The sequence below is a fragment of the Durio zibethinus genome, chromosome 18 (genome assembly GCF_047325235.1).
Source record: "Durio zibethinus cultivar Kanyao isolate XHJ-2024 chromosome 18, ASM4732523v1, whole genome shotgun sequence".
NCBI lineage: Eukaryota > Viridiplantae > Streptophyta > Magnoliopsida > Malvales > Malvaceae > Durio > Durio zibethinus.
Window position 1 is genome coordinate 20,264,589 of NC_143179.1, and position 20,397 is coordinate 20,284,985.

The 20,397-nt window shown below is 30.9% G+C and overlaps 2 protein-coding genes across 3 annotated transcripts; one reads left to right on the forward strand and one right to left on the reverse strand.

The window, feature by feature from the left end:
• Positions 1–398: 398 nt before the first annotated feature.
• On the forward strand, positions 399–7,415 carry LOC111299894 (kinesin-like protein KIN-14R). Of its 2 annotated transcripts, none has more exons than XM_089747850.1 (19): positions 399–782; positions 1,187–1,485; positions 1,570–1,741; positions 1,845–1,915; positions 2,001–2,184; positions 2,957–3,066; positions 3,174–3,273; positions 3,354–3,440; positions 3,548–3,724; positions 4,101–4,335; positions 4,422–4,583; positions 4,710–4,925; positions 5,002–5,039; positions 5,171–5,334; positions 5,440–5,691; positions 5,772–5,837; positions 5,976–6,050; positions 6,133–6,201; positions 6,546–7,415. In XM_089747850.1, the coding sequence occupies exons 1-19, from the start codon at positions 557–559 to the stop codon at positions 7,011–7,013; spliced, it is 3,171 nt and encodes a 1,056-aa protein (XP_089603976.1). In that variant the 5' UTR covers positions 399–556; the 3' UTR covers positions 7,014–7,415. The 2 variants fall into 2 exon arrangements, with proteins under 2 accessions (XP_089603976.1, XP_022751140.2); XM_022895405.2 differs by having other exon boundaries at positions 400–782; positions 4,062–4,335.
• A 2,703-nt stretch (positions 7,416–10,118) lies between these two features.
• Positions 10,119–12,446, reverse strand: LOC111300694 (dof zinc finger protein DOF5.7-like). Its single transcript, XM_089747852.1, has 2 exons — positions 11,208–12,446; positions 10,119–10,907 (listed from the first exon to the last, which is right to left on the reverse strand). The coding sequence occupies exon 1, from the start codon at positions 12,196–12,198 to the stop codon at positions 11,227–11,229; it is 972 nt and encodes a 323-aa protein (XP_089603978.1). The 5' UTR covers positions 12,199–12,446; the 3' UTR covers positions 10,119–10,907; positions 11,208–11,226.
• Positions 12,447–20,397: the final 7,951 nt, after the last annotated feature.

Sequence of the window (20,397 nt, forward strand, 5' to 3'; positions counted from 1 at the left end):
AAAATAAATTACAGATCTTAGAAACCATTGATAAATCAACAAATTATAATTTCAGTTCTCAAGCCCATTCAAGCTTCAGCATCATAGGCAAAGAGCTTTCAATATTCTTTCACTATTTTATTATTTCATATTTCTTTTTTTTATTTTTCAATATTTTAAATATTAATTATTGATAATTAGCATAATATCTACACGTTGGAGGCTTATGTTTATTTTACATTTTTGCTGAATGGAGAAGATTAATTTTTATTTTTTTGGTGCAATTTTTTTTCAAAGATTAATTTTTGTTTTTATTTTATTGGGCAAGAGAAGCCCAATGGGCTTTTGAGTCCATTACAAAAGAACTTTTTAGCAAACCCTAAAAGGTTTCTAACGGTAAAGTCCACCCAACGGTCGAGAAAAGAATTCAAATTCGAAAAATTTCCTTTCCAAATACAGCACTATCAGACGCATCCATTTTTCTCTTCTTCCCTTTACGGACACTTGCAAAAGAGAATCCAATCAAATCTCAAGACTTTTCTCTGCAACCAAACACTACCAAAACTTTGATTTCCCAATGGATAATACCCAATTAAACGCCTTTCTCCAAAACCCAGAAACCCTTTTTCCCAATTCCTCTATTCCTAGGGTTTACTGGGAAAAAGGTGATCTGGCCTTGAATCAAGATAACCCTAGTTCCGCCATCGAAGAAGATGAAGAAGAAGAATCTTTGGATGATTCAATGCTTTGTGATTCTAATTCAAGGCTAATCCCATCTGGGTTTTCCAAATATAATTGCACAGGTAAGTTTTTTTAAAATTTCATGATTTTATCTTGTTAAACTCATAACTATTTAATCAATAACAAAATTCTGGAAAAGAAAGCGATTAAAATTCTTTTTCTTGATAAATTTGCCATAAAAAAGATATTTTTTTGGTGATTTAATTATCTATGGATTCTTTTTTAATCTTTTTAAGTACATGTACTATACTAGAAATTGTATGAAACAATATAGAAAAAAAAAAAGAGAAATTATGTTCAAACTTTTTAGGTTGCTTTTATTATTTATAAATGGTTATATTCTATTTTCGTATATTAATTTAATTCTATGAGTAAATTATGAATTTTGGACTTATTTTTAGTTCTTAATGGTATATAATTCAATTGAGGTTGCAATCTTTTTTCTGGTTTTTTATATAATTTACAGATGAAATTGTGATGTTTATAAATGCTGGAGGTGAGGCTTTAAATGAAGCAGATTCAAGCATGAAATTTCTGGCGGATAGTTACTTTGATGGAGGAAGTGTTATGCGGACTAATGAGCATATAACTGAGGCTGGAGATTATCCAATCATTTATCGGTCCGCCAGACTTGGGAGCTTCTGCTACAGGTTCAATAATCTTCCTCCCGGAAACTATTTTATTGATCTTCATTTTGCAGAGATCATAAACACTAGTGGACCTAAAGGAATGAGGGTATTCAATGTCTATATGCAAGAAGAAAAGGCAAGTTAATTAAGTAAAAATATCAGTTTGTGTTGAGATTTTTCACAGCATAGAAATGTTGAAATTTTGGTGTCAATATGGCAGATACTATCAGATTTTGATATCTTCTCGGTTGTTGGAGCCAATAAGCCATTGCAAGTTGTTGATTTGAGGGTCTCTGTGAAGGAGGATGGGCAAATTGCAATGAGGTTTGAAGGAGTTATTGGAAGCCCGACGGTTTGCGGGATTTGTGTAAGGAAAGCACAAAATATTCCAGGTACTTTATGGGCGTTTCCATTATTTGATTCATTCCCGGTTATAACTTCGGAGCATGTTAAAAGAACTGCTTATTTGAAACCTTGTTTCCAATCTAAGAACAGTTACTCAGGCATTGCAAGAATACCTTAAGTGCAACAACTGTGATGCTGACATAGAAGTTTCATCAGCTCAGGTTATTTAGCTTTGATTAGATGTTTTCAATAAGAGAAGTTGGGCTGCACTTTTTGCTTATTTAGACTTTTATTTTGGGCCTGCAGAAGAAACTTATTCGAATAAAAGTTACAGATAAATATGAGAAGAAGATACAAGAGCTCGTTACACAGTGCCAGCTTAAGACACATGAATGCCACGAGGCATGGATGTCACTGACTGCCGCAAATGAGCAGCTGGAGAAGGTCAGGATGGAACTCGACAACAAGATCTTCCGAACACGCACGCTAGGTAACCATCGTGTATATTTTCTAAGCCGCGCATAAGCATATTCTTTAAATTAAGCAGAAGAAGAATTGTTCTTCTATTGAAGAAATCTTCTACGGCGATGCTGATAGCAGTTGTTTACTTGTTCTTCGTGTTTAATGATGTGAGCAAATACATTTCTTGCATAACTGAACTTAAAAATTTCCATACTTGCTAAATTATTGCTAGTTCCTCAATATTCTTGTATGTTTGAAGATTTCGAGTGGGGGAGGATTTGTGGTCATTATTCTGGCTGACTTGATCTTGATCATAAATGCTGAATATAAGGCAACAAATGCTAAGTTCTACAACTAAAATGAAAAAAATTATGCAGAAATGTCTGACTAGTCTGGTGCTTCCGTTCCACAACCACATGGATACTCTTATAACTTGTTCCTTTTAAACTCCACAAATCTTGATAGCAGTTGTTTACTTGTTCTTCGTGTTTAATGATGTGAGCAAATACATTTCTTGCATAACTGAACTTAAAAATTTCCATTCTTGCTAAATTATTGCTAGTTCCTCAATATTCTTGTATGTTTGAAGATTTCGAGTGGGGGAGGATTTGTGGTCATTAGTCTGGCTGACTTGATCTTGATCATAAATGCTGAATATAAGGCAACAAATGCTAAGTTCTACAACTAAAATGAAAAAAATTATGCAGAAATGTCTGACTAGTCTGGTGCTTCCGTTCCACAACCACATGGATACTCTTATAACTTGTTCCTTTTAAACTCCACAAATCTTTTATTGTCAGATGAAACCTTGGGGAAACAAGGCGAAAATTTGAAAAATATTACTAGTAGGTACGAGCATGATACGAAGTATTGGGCAGAAGCAGTCAATGATTTGCAAGAGAAAATAAAGGTAAATGATGTTATCTTTTCAATAATCTCTTATTGCAAATAATTTCAACTACTATTGTTGCACGAGATTATTTCTTGTAATGCATTTTATTATTGATTTGTCTGCAGAAAATGAAAAATGAACATGCTCAGCTCTCTCATGAAGCACATGCATGTGCTCAGTCGATACCTGACTTGAATAAAATGGTCACTGGCGTTCAGGCATTAGGTAGGGTCTTATTCAACTTGGTTTTGTAAATTGGAGATTGCATTTATGCATATGTATGGGCTCATGGAATGATTTTGCAGTTGCACAGTGTGAGGATCTCAAAGTGAAGTATAGTGAGGAGCAAGCAAAGCGAAAGGAGTTGTATAATCAAATTCAGGAAACAAAAGGCAAGGGTTTTTCTTCTTCCTGAGTTGTTTATAAAGCATCTTTTGCAATTTATCGTTGAAGATTACGAAGGAAAAACGCTTGTTACACTGTATTTATTTAATATCAGGTAACATCAGAGTCTTTTGCCGGTGCCGCCCACTAAGTAAAGAGGAGATATCAACTGGTTGTGCTCCAGTTGTAGATTTTGATGCAGCAAAAGATGGAGACCTTGGAATTCTGACAGGTGGCTCCACCAAAAAGACTTTCAAGTTTGACCGAGTTTACACGCTGAAAGACAATCAAGGTAACAATTACCTGTCATTCTAGATACCAACTCTAATATACAACAACAAACTAAGCCTTATATCCCATAACTTTGGGGTTGGCTATATGAAAGGCCAAAAAAAAAGAATCATGTTAGGTTGTAGTTTTGAATCTTCTTGCGCCACTCATTTCTATCAAAAACAACCTTTTCATCTACTTCTTTAACCCTCATTTCAAATACCAACTCTGATTTCTATCAAAAACAACCTTTTCATCTACTTCTTTAACCCTCATTTCAAATACCAACTCTGATATAACCATTTAAAACCCTGTAAGATGCTGATTTATATAAATATATATATTTTTGGCCTTAACAGTTGATGTTTTTGCGGATGCTTTGCCATTGGTGACGTCAGCGCTAGATGGCTACAATGTCTGTATTTTTGCTTATGGGCAAACAGGAACAGGAAAGACATTTACAATGGAAGGCACTGACCAGAACAGAGGAGTCAACTATAGAACTCTTGAGCAGTTGTTTCAAATTGCCAAGGAAAGGAGAGAAACTTTTATGTATAACATATCCGTTAGTGTCCTTGAAGTTTATAATGAACAAATTAGAGACTTGTTATCCACATCATCAACATCAAAGAGGTGCGACAGTAGGCGCTTAACTAGTCACTTTTAAAACTTTCATGTATAACATATCTCTTATTGTATTCACTTGGTTTGGTTACTAGGTTGGAGATAAAGCAATCTGCTGAAGGGTTCCATCAAGTTCCAGGAATTATAGAAGCCAAGGTTGACAACGTCAAGGAAGTTTGGAATGTACTGCAGATTGGAAGCAATTCTAGAGCTGTTGGATCAAACAATGTGAATGAGCATAGCAGCCGATCCCACTGGTATCAAGATCCTTCTTATCTTTTTTTTTTTTCACATTTCATTTAAAATGAATGAAGATCTTTCAAATTTTCTTTTGTCTTTTCCTCGTTAACTTTTACAAAGAGAAAATTTTCTTTTATCTTCAGCATGCTCTGTATAATGGTAAAATCAAAAAACTTGATGACTGGTGAGTGCACCAAGAGCAAGCTTTGGCTTGTGGATTTGGCAGGCAGTGAGAGACTGGCAAAAACTGATGCACAAGGGGAGCGACTCAAGGAGGCTCAAAATATCAACAAATCCCTTTCAGCTCTTGGGGATGTCATATATGCTTTGTCGATGAAAAGTAGTCACATTCCATACAGGTTCATTGATAGTATACCTTTCTCGACTATATAGTCCCCTTTTTTATTGTGTTTGACATCTTTTATTTGATTTCAGGAACTCGAAGTTGACACATTTGCTTCAAGATTCATTAGGTAAATCTGGAGGATTCGGACTGTAGTTGTTTTTGAAGAGGGCTAAATTCAAGTTCTGTTAGTCTTATTGGTAGATTTTGGAACAATCAGCCTTCCGGCACTACAACTAACATAGCGCTAGTATTTATCAGGGGGTGACTCCAAGACTTTGATGTTTGTGCAAATTAGCCCTTCAGAGAGGGACTTGAGTGAAACCTTGAGCTCCTTAAATTTTGCAACTCGAGTTCGAGGAGTTGACTTGGGTCCTGTTAAAAGGCAAGTTGATACAAGTGAGCTCCAAAAGATGAAAATAATGGTAGGTCTAGTGGTTAAGTACAGGAGTGTTTGCTTTCCATCAATATTACTCTATTATAAGATTGATCAAGTATTTGACTTCAACTACTTTTAAATTCTTATAAAGCTTGACAAAGCAAGGCAGGAATCCAGATCCAAAGATGAGTCTCTCAGGAAACTAGAAGAGAGCTTGCAGAACCTAGAGAGTAAGGCCAAAGGCAGAGACCAGGTTTACAAGAGCCAACAAGAAAAGATCAGAGAAATTGAAGGTCAATTGGAGATGAAAACTGGCATGCAGAAGCAGACAGAGAAGCAGGTCTCACAACTTTCAGATAGATTGAAGGGGAGAGAAGAGATTTGCACTGGTCTTCAACAAAAGGTTGTTATCCATTTAAAGTATGATTGACATATTGCCCTGTTGTGTTATTCACTCTAACTATAATCTATTATCTGCAAAAGGTCAAAGAATTGGAGACCAAGCTTAAAGAGCGACAACAATCAGAATCTGCTAGTTACCAGCAAAAGGTTTTGTTGTCAAGCCATTTATTTCCAGAAACAAAATTTTTTATGATTGTATTTCTTTTTTCTGTGTATGTCTGCGTCTTGTACTTTAATAAGCTTCAAAAGCAAAACTGATTGACAGTCAGTAGTAATTTGATTCAGGTTAAAGATCTTGAGAATAAGCTGAAAGAGCAAGTGCAAGAATCTGAGTCCCATTCACATGCCCTTCAACTCAAGGTTGCAAATATTTAGCTATGTTAGTTTGTATTATCAATGAGCAAATAGAAAGTTTAACTAAAATGCTATGTTTCTTTTCCAGATAAAGGAGCTTGAGAAAAAGCTGAAAGAGCAAGAACAAAGCCCAGAATCCATTTTGCTTTATCAAAAGGTCATAGCATACATTTATTACGCTGGTGATTAATGTCCTAACTATCTGTCTGGCATGTAATGGTGCTCTTAGGATCTGAAACCATATCCCTTTTTTGAAGTAAAAATTACGAATAATTTCCAAGTGATAATGCCATTAACTTTCTCATAAAATAAGATATTTACATAGACTCAACTTTATTCTTCAATCCTTCCTTCCCCACTTGCATGAAATATCTTATAAAAGCTGTCATTCATTTTGTCCACTTGAAATTGGAACATGCTACAATAATAGCTTGTATCATTTTGGTCATGAAGAAAATAGAATGTTAAAGCATTAAAATATATTTGACAATTTTCTGGCAGATTAAGGAGCTCGAAGATAGATTGAGGGAGCAAGAACAACAGTTGCAATGTGCACTAGCACGTGACTTCACTGATGTGATCAGGGCCACTCCTAATGAAGGTAAATGTAGAAGAGATGATGAGTTCACGAGTGAGGCTGAACCTCGTATCCTAAGGAGTTCGAACTCAATAGGTCGTCCCTTGAGTCAGGGGTATAAACAGCCAAGAGTTAGTGATTCTCTCCATGAGACAAGGAAGAAAAGGTACTCTAGAAGTGGTGAAACAGAGAATAATATGGTTATATCTGCTTCTTTGAATGATAAAAGGGCTAGGAAATCTGATCCACCAAAGATTGCAAGGGTTGTAAGAACAGCAAAACCAACTATGGTAACAGCAGCTCAAGGACCCTTGACTCATAAAAGGATTAACAGAGATCAGTTCCAAGCAGCAAAGGAGAGAGATAATAAGAAAAAGATTTGGTCAAGATAATTAAGCCAAAACTCCACAGTTATCTCCAACACTTCTTTGGAGTATTATGTAAGTAACTACTGCAAAAATTCCTTTTAAATTCAGTTAACTTTATAATCATTCATTACTCCCTAATTAAAATTTTATTTTCTGCCAACAATCGTGTGAATCTGTGGATAAAATGTTGAATTCTAAAATTAAGGATGGAGGATATGCTGATTGCCCGTCCCCTTGTCATTCCTAAATGCATATGCTGATTGCCTTTCCCAGAAATCAGAAAATGAAACATGTGGGCATATACCTAATCAACAGACTTTTTTTTTTTTTTGTAGAAACTGTTGATTTGGTGGACTGTCATTTCCAACATGCTGTATGATTAGATAGATGCTTAATGAATTTTAACATGCAGGCAAGCAATTAAGCACACTGATTCTCATCTAATCAAAAGATTAGAACTTCAGGAAATTAGCTTTGATTAACTAAAATGAACAAAAGCAAGAAATGATTATATTGTCTTTTTAAGGTGGTTTAAAATGGTATAAATGTTTCTCATTCTCACCTATTAAGAATTGTTAAATATTAAAATTAAAAGTATATATAAAAAATATATATATCAACGACAACATACGTTGTTATGCTAAACATCACTTTCAGTGATTTTGGTAGTAACAGAAGCAAAACAGCATAAGTACAGTATGTAAATACATTTTAAATATTTCTCTTTAGGTCACTTCATCTGGAAACAAAAAAAGTTTCATAATCATTCAAATGGCGGTAGAAATTTATCTCAATGAAAAAAAAGTTTCACACAAAAATTTTTTTTTTCATGAACATGAAAAACATGGATGCTAAAGAGAAACATATATCTATCAATGTTTGCTAAAAGCAACTAAATTGTATTTATGGAAATTGAATATATTGAGGTTAAAAAATTTACCATACAAATTCAAAGTTTATTTCAATTAATTTCATGTAATTATTTTTAAAAAAATAAAATTCAGTAAATTTGGATTCAAATCTTAATTAGCTCTTGTAATCTTTTTTTTTAATCATTTTTTGCGGTCTACTTTGTGAACAAAATTTTAATTATGTAATATTTATTGCTAAATAAAAACCACACTAAGTAGATAGTAAAAAGATCAATTGGGAAAGAAAAAGGAAAAAGGGAAATGGAAGTACATGGAGAAAATGCTAAAAATGAAATGATGATCGATGGTAGCCCGGTGGAGCTGGAACTGGAAGGTGTGGGAATGAGGGAGAAGTGATTTTGGTTTTTGAACTCCAAGAGTAGAAGAGGCCAAAAAGAGTGATGAGGGGCAATAACATTTTTCTCGTTTTAGTGGGGCTGGCCCTTTGTTTGAACACGTAATCACAGACACAACAAAACAGAAAAAAAAAAAATCTTGTTTTTCGTAGAGAGAAAACATTTTTTACGTAATGAACGATGATGACACGATTAATTGATCAGGTATGTCTTAAAGTAGATACACTACCATATCCTTTGTTGGTGTCGCGCTCTTATTAAATAAGTTCATTTGAGATCAGAGCTTGAAAATAAGAAAAATGATTGGATAATGTCCACCATCCGATTGACTAATAACTCAGATAATATATTATCTGGGTTCCAATGTTAATCCGTATCAAGGCTGAGCAATCTTAATTTTGACCTTAAATTATGTTAGGTAGGTGAGGATGAGAATCAGCAGATAGTTTCCCACTGGCAATGTGCCATCACTCATGAGCTTCTTGCATGTTTGAAAGTTGTAAAAATGACAGTTCAGAGACACTGAGGACACACACCAACATCACTAGTAGTCTAACAAAAGTTGTTTGTTTGTTTTTTTTTTTAACTCCCAATAAGACCACCTATCACGTTAATCACGCTCCTTCATGTTCTTCCTCATCAGTTTTCTTCTTCAGCCAACCATCTCTTTTTCTGTCTCAATACCACAAGTTAAAACATATATAGTACCATATATATTAGTTAATTATCTGATTATTATTACTATGTCCATTAAAAAAAGAAAATCAGAAGAATAAAACAAGTGGGTAAATGATTGCAAAAAACTTTTGTGCATATGAGGAAATATTGGTAGGGAAAAGCAGGAACATGATGTTAAAAGGAGGGAGTGGGGGACCTTTGGCAAAGGCAAAATAAGGAGTTTTTGGTGGGGAAATCATGGCCTTGTTTAGGTTAACATAAGCCTATAGAATGTTGTACATATAATGTTAAAAAAAAGTGGACAAAAGGCATAGATCAGTCAGTGCCAAAGGAGGGTTTCAAGGTTGGAAGATGTAATTACTTTGTTGTTGAGCTTTATACGGTGATGTAGGCCAAAAGAAAAGGGTAGAAAACAATACAATATTTTCTTATGGAATTACACTTTAGTTACAATCATAATAAAATAATATTACATTCATACAAAATATTATTGAATTAAATCACCAAGGAACCAGCATATAATTTGTTCAAAGAGATATGGATTGGATTTCATTGGATTCAATAATTGTTATTTTACTTTTGTCTTCAAGTAGAACTAGAAGAGGAATGTTGAACATATGGAAGAAGTAGTAATTAAAATCCATGAGTTCTATTAATTATTTTCAGGCTTGGAAATAAAAAGAAAGCTAGGACTCCCTATAGTCTATACGTTAATTTAATGAAACCAAAAAGAAAGAAAGAAAACTAGTGGTCAAAAATGTTCTCCTAGCTACTTGATTAATGCATGAGGACAAAGCTTAATGATTTGGATGTAAAAAGTAGTTGATTCATTTACTGCTATGTGAAAATCATGATGAGAATGATTGTGATTATATATGCAACAAGCTAGCCATTGCATGCACAATGAAAAAGCAATAAATGGGATTGAGATCAACATTGTTTTATTCAAGATTTAAATATAAAAAAATAGATAAAAATTATTTCCACCCCAATAACTTTAACATTCCCTAAAACTTGGGGAAAATGGAGGAGGTTTAAGGCTAATATCTTTTGCAATCGCAAGATTGTGGTGGGACCAAAATTTTTTTCATGTAAATAGTGAAAGTAATTAATAAAGTTGAGGCAAAGCAAAGGGAAAAGAAGGGAAAAGAAGGGAAAAAGCAAAGCTTTATTTCTTAGTCGCACCAGTCACAAACCGAATCACAAAGTGATTGTTGATCAGTGGCAATTAGCACGGAGGGGGGGGGAGGGGGCTCACCCCCCAAGACCCTAAAAAGCTAAACACAACATTTTTGCGACAGAAAGAAACGAACCCTAAGCTTTAGATGCCCCCTTTCACTATTTCTCTCTCAATTCAAACGTTGACAGTCTTTCATTCAATAGAGTTTCAAACCTCTACTTTTTCAGACACTACCAAATCACACCACATTTCTGCAACTAATTATTAAGAAGAGCCCTAGGCATTGTGAGAGAGAGAGTCTGTGAGAAACAGGAAACAGGGCCCGGCTTAACACTGCAAGGCTAGGCGAGGAAGCTGGGCTACGCCAGCTACTTCTGCGGCCATGGTGTTTCATATATATGGTGACAAGCCTGAGGAGCCTGAGACTCAGTTCCCTGGTAGGAGAGATTGGGACACTGAGTACTCAACATAAAACAAATCAAAGATACGCCATTCAATCGCATTTAATAATAGTCCAAAATCCCATCACAGATCATATTGAGCAAGGAAGATAAATTTGTAAGGCATATCAAAGTTTTCAAAACAAACAGCTTCCCCCAAAAAAAGAAGAAGATATCTATGGAGATATTGATCAGTGTATCTAAGAACAAATGCTATGTTTTCATATTTCCCTGATTATATTCCTTTGATATATAGACATAGTAGAGCCAGCTACAGCTTTCACTTTCACCTAAATTTTAGGCCCTTTCATTGACAGCAGGAATCCAGCTGCTTGCTCCTGCATGTAATATATCTTTGTAGAAATATGCAAAAAAAAAAAAAAAAAGCACAATCATCAAAAGGTAAATATCAAACGCCAAATTCGTAGAAATAGAAAGAACACAAATTATAAAGTGACTAATGTTCAACATCTTACTAGAATAAATAATAAGAAAAAACACTATTTTTTTTTTAACCTCCAACGTTTACATGTTGATATCTGAACCCAATAAAACATTTTAAACAAGCAATTACCTAAAAGGGTTTTTAGAAAATATATTAACTCTTTCCCTATTTTCTTTTTTCTTTTTTCCTTCTTTTAAGGTCTCTCTACCTTTTTGATCCTTCTCTTTTTAGGGCAACGTGCTGTACTGATGCAAATCATTCCATGCTTGAACCCCATTCCAGTTGCTTGTATTATCATTGCCATTGCTGCTAGTGGTTGGAGTTGGAATTACCGGTGCATGAGAATTCCCAAAGAACCATTCCATAGAGGTTTCATTGCTTGTGCCTTTTCTTGGATTCCCAACAGCTGAAATTTCTGGTTTTGAGGCCTCCAGATTCTGGAACAAACTGGGTTGTGGCTTTTGTGCTTGGTTCTCAAGTGGAACTGAAGAAACACTAGTGCTATTTTCCTTTTTATTCTCTCCACCAAAAAGCATAGCTAATCTTTGCTGCTGCAACTTCCAATGTAAATCTTGGTTTATGGAACTTAAAGACTCAATTGAAGAAGCAAGGCTACTATTAACATTCAAGGAACCCATCTCCTGAGTTGCACCACTAAGGCCACTAGTAACTAAAGATAATGGATAATTACTAAACCCCATCAAAGAACTAGAGCTACCGGATGGATCAAGACTGAAAGAAGGGCTAGTACTGTCTCCATATGAAGCAAAGTGGTTGTAAATACCAGCTGGTGATGGATTAAGCCTAGGAAATGACAATCCACCAAGCTGAAAATCCATGGCTGGAGAAAGGCCGTGAAACAAGTTCAATCCACCCATCTCTGAGGATGAGGTGGAGTCTTTTGAGTCACCTGACAGCCTGGAAGATGATTTTATCTTCTTGTTCTTGCGGCAACCTCCACCGATTGGCACGTTACGCAAAGCCCCACCTTTAGTCCAGTACCTACGACAAGTCTTGCAAAAATGCCTTGGTTGAGTGAGACTGTAGTTGTTGTAGTAACAGAATTTCGTGTTGGGAGAATCACATCTTGGACACTTTGGGGCTTGCTCTTGTGGCCTTGTTGAGCCTGTTTTCCGGTTACCACTGTTTTGGTTTTCTTCTTTAGTAGCTGGTTTTACAGGAGGATTATCAGGAGACATCGTGGAAAGACAATACCAGAGAAACAACTTGAAAATTGAAACTGTGGGTTTGTTTCAAGGTTTTTTTTTTTTTTTTTCAGTTTCCTTTTGCAGACGCAAAGATACTCAATTGATTGGATTCATGCATGGGATAGATAGCGAAAGAGAGAGAATGGAGTTGACGATCGGGTCTTGTGATATTCATCAAAGAAGGCTTTGGGGATATAGAAATTATTTTTTTATATATAAGCTGGGTTTTGTTTGAGGCAGATCTGGTGGAATAAATAAAGTTACATGAAAGAGAAGAGAGAGAGGAAATCAGGAAAAAAAAAAAAAAAAGATAGATCTCCCTAGAAAAAAGAGTGGGCAAACCATCAGTACTTCAAAACGATTTTTAAGGGGTTGTTTCTTAATTCTTTGTGAACAGAGATATAAAAAATTATTTCGTATAATAACTTCAACAATTTCATACTAGAACTTATTATATTTCTTTTCCTTTATTCTCAAATTAAGAATAAGTAGCTTAAATATTGCTAATTTGTTAAAAATAATGTGATTAAAAAAGAAATTTTTATTCTTTATCAAAGGTATTTAGACGTTTTATTTCACAGATGTAAAGTATTATCAAACAAAGCTACATTGTAATAAGATTATTCGGTTTAATCCTTATTTCATAATATAATTAATAAAGACAAAATAAGTCCTAAAAATATAATTTTTACAACACATCTTGAAATTATTTACTATTACATTTAATCTTTTATCTTGTACCCATTACATCTCACAAAAAAAAAATTATTTTTTTCTTTGGCAAGAAAATTTTAATTCAAATTGATTCTTTCCCGTTAAGCACTTCAATATTAATGTTTATATAAATTAAATAGTTGGGTTTGATTCTTCTCATTCTCATTGTATAAAAAGGTTTCTTCTTATTTTTTTTAATATAAAAAAATCATTTATTACTAAAATGGAAAGCGATTTACAATATAATTTTCTCCCCTAGCTCTTAATTCGTCATTTATTTCTTGGTAAAAATCTATTTTCTTTCTAGGAAAATGCTTCTATAATCCAATTAATTTAACATCAAATTTATTGGTTTCTAATTGCTTATGTAACATATACCAACGTGTGAAATTTCCACAAAGAGCAACAATAATGCTTATGTAACATAGACTAGAAATAAATTATTAAGTCAGGTGAAACAACTGTATTGGAAGGTCAAGGTATCATACTAGCTACTTTTTTTTTATATTCAATCACGCACCTTTTACAAAAAAAAAATAATAACTATATAAATTTCTCATTTATGCAATACTACTAAAATTGAGATGAATTCAACATGTTTTTAATAGGATGGAAATTAAATTAAATAAAAAGGTGAAAATAGAAACTCATAATAATCTTTTAAGATGTGATGCAAATAAATAAATATTGTACACAGTCATGGTCCATGAATGTATGCATGAAAAACTGGATATGTGGTCTTACAGAATATATATATATATATATGAGAGAGAGAGAGAGAGAGAGAGAGAGAGAGAGAGAGAGAGAGAGAGAGAGTTCCATAGTTACAAGTGAAAAAGAAACAATGGCAGAAGCACTACTGGCAGAAGTGGTATTAGTACTAGCAGAAGTGGTATTAGTAGAGCTGTAGGATTGAGTCAGAAAAAAGAGGAAACAGTAGCAGTGGGTCTCTGCCATGAGCACTGCTATCCCTCGTCTATTCCTCGCCATGTAATATCCCTTTTTCCTCTTCCTCAATTTATTGCTGCTAATTAATCGCCAATACTAACTGGGATTTTTGGGACCATAATCTTTAGTTTTAATTAATTAGGACACCTCTCAAAAAGTGACGAGCAAAAATAAGAACATTATGTTGAATTGAGCCGATATAGTAAAACTTTTAAAATTAAATTTTATTAAAAATTTATTATTTAAAATTTAATTTGAACTCGATTAAATTGTAATTTTTAAATTTGAATATGATTTGAAATAAAGATTAAACTGCTTGAATTTCTTAGATGAAACCTGTTTATTGATTAAAAATGGCATTAATTCTTATACTCCACTTCAAGCTCGAATTTAATATATATTATATTATAACATATAAGATTATATGATAAAAATTATTTATGTGGATATCTAAATAGATAGTCTTTTTTATTGATATATAAGATAATGCTTATATTATGTTATTTATTAAATAATTTTTTCATAAATTAGTTAAATTTAATATTTTGAATAATTATTTAAATTTAAATTTAAATCTATCTAGGATTAAAAATTTTGCATAAGTTTTGAATTCAAATATATTATATTACAACATAAAAGATTACATGATAAAAATTGCTTACGTGGATATGTAAATAGATAATCTCTTTTAATGACACATAAAATAATATTTATATTATTTTATTTACCTAATAAATTTCTTTAATAAATTATTTAAATTTAATATTTTGAATAATTATTTAAATTCAAATCAAAATCTACTTGAGATTGAAAATTTTGCATAAATTTTGAATTTACATATATTAAATCGTAATTTATTTTTTCTTTTTAAATTTAACCACAGTTCTAAATATATATACTTAATAAAAATTTATTTTCTACCAAATAATTTTATTTAATAAATTATTTAAATTTAATATTTTTAGACAATTATTTAAATTCAAATAAAAATTATCAAAAATTGAAAATTTAGCATAAATTTTAAATTAAAAAATATTAAATCTTAATTTATCATATTGTCAATTTAATCATCGTTCTATATATATATGTGTGTGTGTCTGTGTCTGTGTCTGTGTGCTTAATAAATTATTATTTATTGAAATTAGAATTTGAGAATGAAAATAAAAAGTACAAGGGAGACCATCCTATTCAAGTCAAGATTTTTTTGTTTGTTATTATTAGAATTAGAAATTGAAGAAGATAATTTATTTTATTTGACAATTATGATTTATTGATTTTAACAACAAAAGCTAAAAATAAGTGAAAGTCACGTTATACTCATGAACAAGTAAGTCTATTTTCTATCTTTATTACTTTTCCAAATATGATTTATATTGAAATTAATAATTAAGCAAAAAAAAAAAAAAACTAGAATTTGAATTGACTAGTGTTTGTGCTGATTTTCGATCTAATGATACTTCCGAAAAGACAGAAGAGAATAACAGTTAGAGGCAAAGGTAAGGAGTGTTTCCTATGTTTATATTTCGATGTGTAAGTTAGAATATGTAAGGCTGAAATGAGAGTAATAAGGAGAATTATGAGTAGAATGAACTTGTCTTAATGATGCCTGGACTTTCATATTTATAGATAAGCGATAAGAGACCATTAGAGGACAATAAGAACAGTACCAAGCTAATGTGGCACTGAATGTATCAAACCAACCTAATATGTTAGGTCGGCACAAATGTAAAAATTATTTTTGGTTGTTTGTTGAAGGCTTCTAACACGAAAAAAAGATTATTATACCCTTTTAACCACTAAAATGCCTTCAACATTCTACCCCTCCTTCAAGTAGTTTGAGTATTAGACTATTGGATATACAATTGATACATTATATGCAAGACAGATAGGTAAAAAAAGATAAATTTGATTCATTGTAGCCAACATCATAGAGGAGATCAAAATCGAAAGATAAGTAACTTTAAGTCGTGTTCGACCTAATGAGGGTCTAATTTTATATGTATGTCTTGGGTTAGATGCATAACCGATTTGAAAGTTGTCGAGGTATTAATTGCTCGGGATGATATGAAATTAGTGTTGGAGTTTGTCTGGTCAACATAGGACTTGTGGTTAATTACTTAGGGGAGGTCATTCTGAGTGTTGGTTATTGTGCATTTTTGTTCCAACTCGGATGATCTATTTCCTTCTTTTAAAGTTTTTTTTCTTATTGATATTGTTTCGTACTAGGCTAATGAGTGGAAAAAAAGGCCTTTACCTGACGCGTCAAATATTTGTGTCGAGTTTCAATCTCAGGATACTCTTGAAAAGATAGAAGAGAATGATGGTTAAAGGCGAAGGCAAAAAATATTTCTTGCATGTGCACTCCGACGATCAAATCAGAATGGTGAGATCGAAAGAAGAGTAATAAGGAGAATTGCTCAAAATGATCCAAAATTAGTGCTGGAGTTTGTTTGGTCAACGTAGGACTTATGTTTTATTACTTGAGGGAGGTCGTTCGGAGTGTTGGTTATTATGCATTTTTATTCCAGTTGGGACAACCGTCTTTCTTTCCTTTAAGGTTCTTTTTCTTGGTGGCATTGTTTCGAGCTCGGCTAGTGAGTAAAAAAAGAGGACCCTGCTGGGCATACCAAATATTTGTGCTGAACTCCAATCTAAATGTACTCTTGATAGATAAAAAAAAATGACGGTTAGAGACAAAGATAGGAAGTATTCTTTACGTTTGCATTTCGATGCGTAAATCAAAATAGATGAGGTTAAAAGAAGAGTAATAAAGAGAATTAGGAGTAAAATGAACTTACTTTAATGGTGCCTAGACCTTTATATTTATAGATAAGCGATAAGAGACCATTATGGGACAATAAGAATAGTATCAAACTAATGTAGCACTAAATATGTTAAACTGACCTGACATGTTAAGTCAGCACAAATGTCAAAATTACCATTGATTGCCTGTTGAAGGCTTTTAATATGAAAAAAGATTACTATATCTTTTTTACCATTAAATGTCCCTAACAACCAAGTATTAGGATTTATTTAGAACTTATATCGTGGTTGACTCTAAGTTAATAAATTATTGACTATACAGCATGTATTACTAAAGTAATAAGATTTTGTATCTTTATATGAAAAGATGAGACATTTGAATGTGGCTCAAGAAGTTAGATAAAAATCTTTTTTTGTTTTTAGGAACAAATATAATGTTTTATTTATGTTTTAATTCAAATATTTTTATATTATAATTTAGTTAATTTATTTGTTTTTCTTTAGTCCATTACTTTTTTTAAATTTGATTTAGATTGATTATAATTAACTTTTCATATTATATATATTTTTGTTTTATTCATTTCTTTAATGTTTTAATTCTATGTTAATTTGTTAACATATTTGGTCTTATTATTGTATATTTTTAATCTTGACAAATTAATATGTAAACTTATATTCTCTATTTTTTTTGTAGTGCTTTTTTATTATTGATTTTCTTTGTCTACAATGGATGGTATAAGAAAAATGATGATCACTATCATATCTGACTCACCATAAATACTCTATCAATTATATTAAAAATGATTAAAAATAAATATTATTTAAAAATGGTATGTTTTTAAGTATAACATAAAAAATCATTGTTTCTCTTTTATCTAGAAAAAATAACTTTATTTTATTGACATAGAAATAATTATTAGGTAAATATATTTGTGTAATAATTACTTAAAGTATGTCAAAAATAAGAATTAATAAAAAGCAAATGGTTATGACCAAATCAATAATTGTGATTTGTTGTTCAATGAAATAGATATATATATATATTATTAAAAAAATTATAAAATATTATGATTCAATAGTTTAGGAATATTCTACTAACATAAAATGTCTTTCATAATTTAATCAAATGATATATATATATATATATATATATATCCATAACAATATATCATCATAAAAGCAATTATTAATTTTAACTATTTAAAGATTGATTCTTGATTTTTTATTAAACAAGAAAAAAGTGGTAGCAAAATTTTTAGTGTTTAACAAATGAATTGAAGAAAAATTTTTCATAAAAAGAAAAGATTTTTATAATTCTTAAAATTTTACAAAAACTTAGATTTCTTTAAGATGAACAATATCATTTATAATATATCATATGTAGATTATCATTTAATTGTATCTTAGCATTTATGAATGTATGATTATATATTAGATCAATAAAAATTTGTAATTTTTTATTAAGATAATATAAAAAATTAAAGTTAATTAAAAAATAAATTTAAAATTATGAAAAATTGAATACAAAATCCCGTGCAAGGGTTGAAAAAGCTAGTTGATATATATAAAAATAAAATAATAAATTTTAATTAAAATAATATAAAATTATAAAAATATTAGGTTAAAAGCCTTTAAACCATCAAATCCGCAGAAGTGAAATCAAATAATTAATAAATTATACAAGAGAAAGCAATTTAAAGTGATTTGACTCAATTAACCTACGTCCACGGATGATAAAAAAGATCTACTAGTTGTAGAAAATTACAAACAAATAAACATCAAATCAAATACCAATAATCAATTCTTATAGACCCTTTCAATCACACACCCATGTGCACTCATGCACCATTAAAAACATACCCATGTACACCCATGCACCATACATATATGGATCCTCTCAATCTTCTCTAGTCCACTCACATGCACTATATCTATGTGGACTCTTTTAGTCTTCTCTAGTCCATTCCAACATACACACCTATAAAGATGTTACTCCTCTATTCATATGTGGTGTCTATCCCATAAAATCTTATAATTCTCTTACATCTTTTTCTTATACCTAATCTTATAAAGACTTCACCTATTTATAAGCATACTAACTTACCTATCAAGTATCTATTTCTTTTTAACATTATTATTTTGTAAGTTTTCTTATCCATTAAGCAATATCTGATCAATCTCAAACAAATCTCTTATGGGATTTGAGTTACTATTGCCAATAATCTCTATCTTGACTCAAATTTCATCAATCATTAGTGTTTATAGTAGATATGCTTAGCTCTACCTACAATGAAAGTCTCGTAACAATTATTTTCTCTTATATGCCTTTAATTTTTATGTAAACTGATCCGCAATCCTTAAAATATGAAATCGAACTATTATTTCGAATTGAGTTATTCTGTGTTTACCTTTTTTCATATTTCAAACTTTCAACTCTAATACTACTTGTTAGAGTAAAAGCCTTTAAGCCATCAAATCCGCAGAAACGAGATCAAATAATTAATTAATTACATAAGAAATAGTAATTTAATGTGGTTTGGCTTAATTGATCTCTCTCCACAAATAAGAAAAAAAATTTACTATTTGTAGAGAATTACAAACAAATATTAAATCAAATACTCATAATCAATACCTATGATCCTTTTAATTTCTTCTAGTCTTATAGAGCATTTTTAACCTAAACAAATACACACCTATGTGCATTAATATATTATCAAAAACATATTTATGTACACCCATACACCATACTTATGTGAACTCTTTCAGTCTCTTCTAGTCTACTCTAACATACACACCTATAAAGATGTTAATCTCCTTTAGTCATATGGGGTGTTTATTCCATGGCATTCTATAATTTTTTTTTCATCTTTTTTTTTTGTACCTAACCTTATAAAGACTTTACTTATTTATAAGTATACTAATTTACCTATCAAGAATATTTTTCCTTTTAGAATTCTTCTCTTGTAAGTTTTTTTATCCATTAAGCAATATTTAATTAATCTCAAATAAATATCTTATGTGATTTGAGTTACTATTTTCAACAAAAAATTCTAATAAATTTGTATATTATTTAAATTGAATATTAAAATACTTAAATTTAACTCACTTGATAAATCAAATTGCACAAACTCAAATTTGATTTTATAATAGTAAAATTAAAATTAAATTTTATTTGAGCTAAATTCAAATAATTTACGAGCTAATATATATAGTTTCATCTCCTCGTAAAGAAAAAGAAATAAGTGATCTTTTTTTTTTTAAAAAATAAGTGATGCTCTTGGGTTGTAATGGTTTGTCCTTGAAAAAGCAACAATATACATATACAGCTCTCTTTTTGCCTTAATATATAATTAATTGATTAATTAATGACATAATTGATAAGACATTTCCACTAATTGCTTCTAATTAAGACACAGAAAAAACACTTATTATGATGATAGCATGCTATATTTAGTTAACATTTGAAATCATTTTTAAAATTATTAAGATAATATTATAATGATTAGATATTAAGATGATTTGATTGTGAATAATTTTAGATTATTATATTTAATGTAATATTATAAATAATTATTAATCTTAAAATATTATACCTGATATTATATGAAAAAATAAATTATAGTACATAAAAATATCCAAATTTTTTTTTTGAAAAGCATAAATTAAATATTTATTGAATTTACATTTTATAAAATAGTTAAATATTAGTTTTTAGAAAATTATAAAATATAAATCAATTTTGATTAAAATAAATTTTTAAAAAAT

Bases quoted from the DNA above. Each gene is read 5' to 3' on its own strand.
- LOC111299894 (XM_022895405.2), top strand. From the start codon at position 557: ATGGATAATACCCAATTAAACGCCTTTCTCCAAAACCCAGAAACCCTT. The intron at 783-1,186 runs GTAAGTTTTTTT...TATAATTTACAG, and splicing joins TTCCAAATATAATTGCACAG to ATGAAATTGTGATGTTTATA. The intron at 5,692-5,771 runs GTTGTTATCCAT...TATCTGCAAAAG, and splicing joins GCACTGGTCTTCAACAAAAG to GTCAAAGAATTGGAGACCAA.
- LOC111300694 (XM_089747852.1), bottom strand. From the start codon at position 12,198: ATGTCTCCTGATAATCCTCCTGTAAAACCAGCTACTAAAGAAGAAAAC.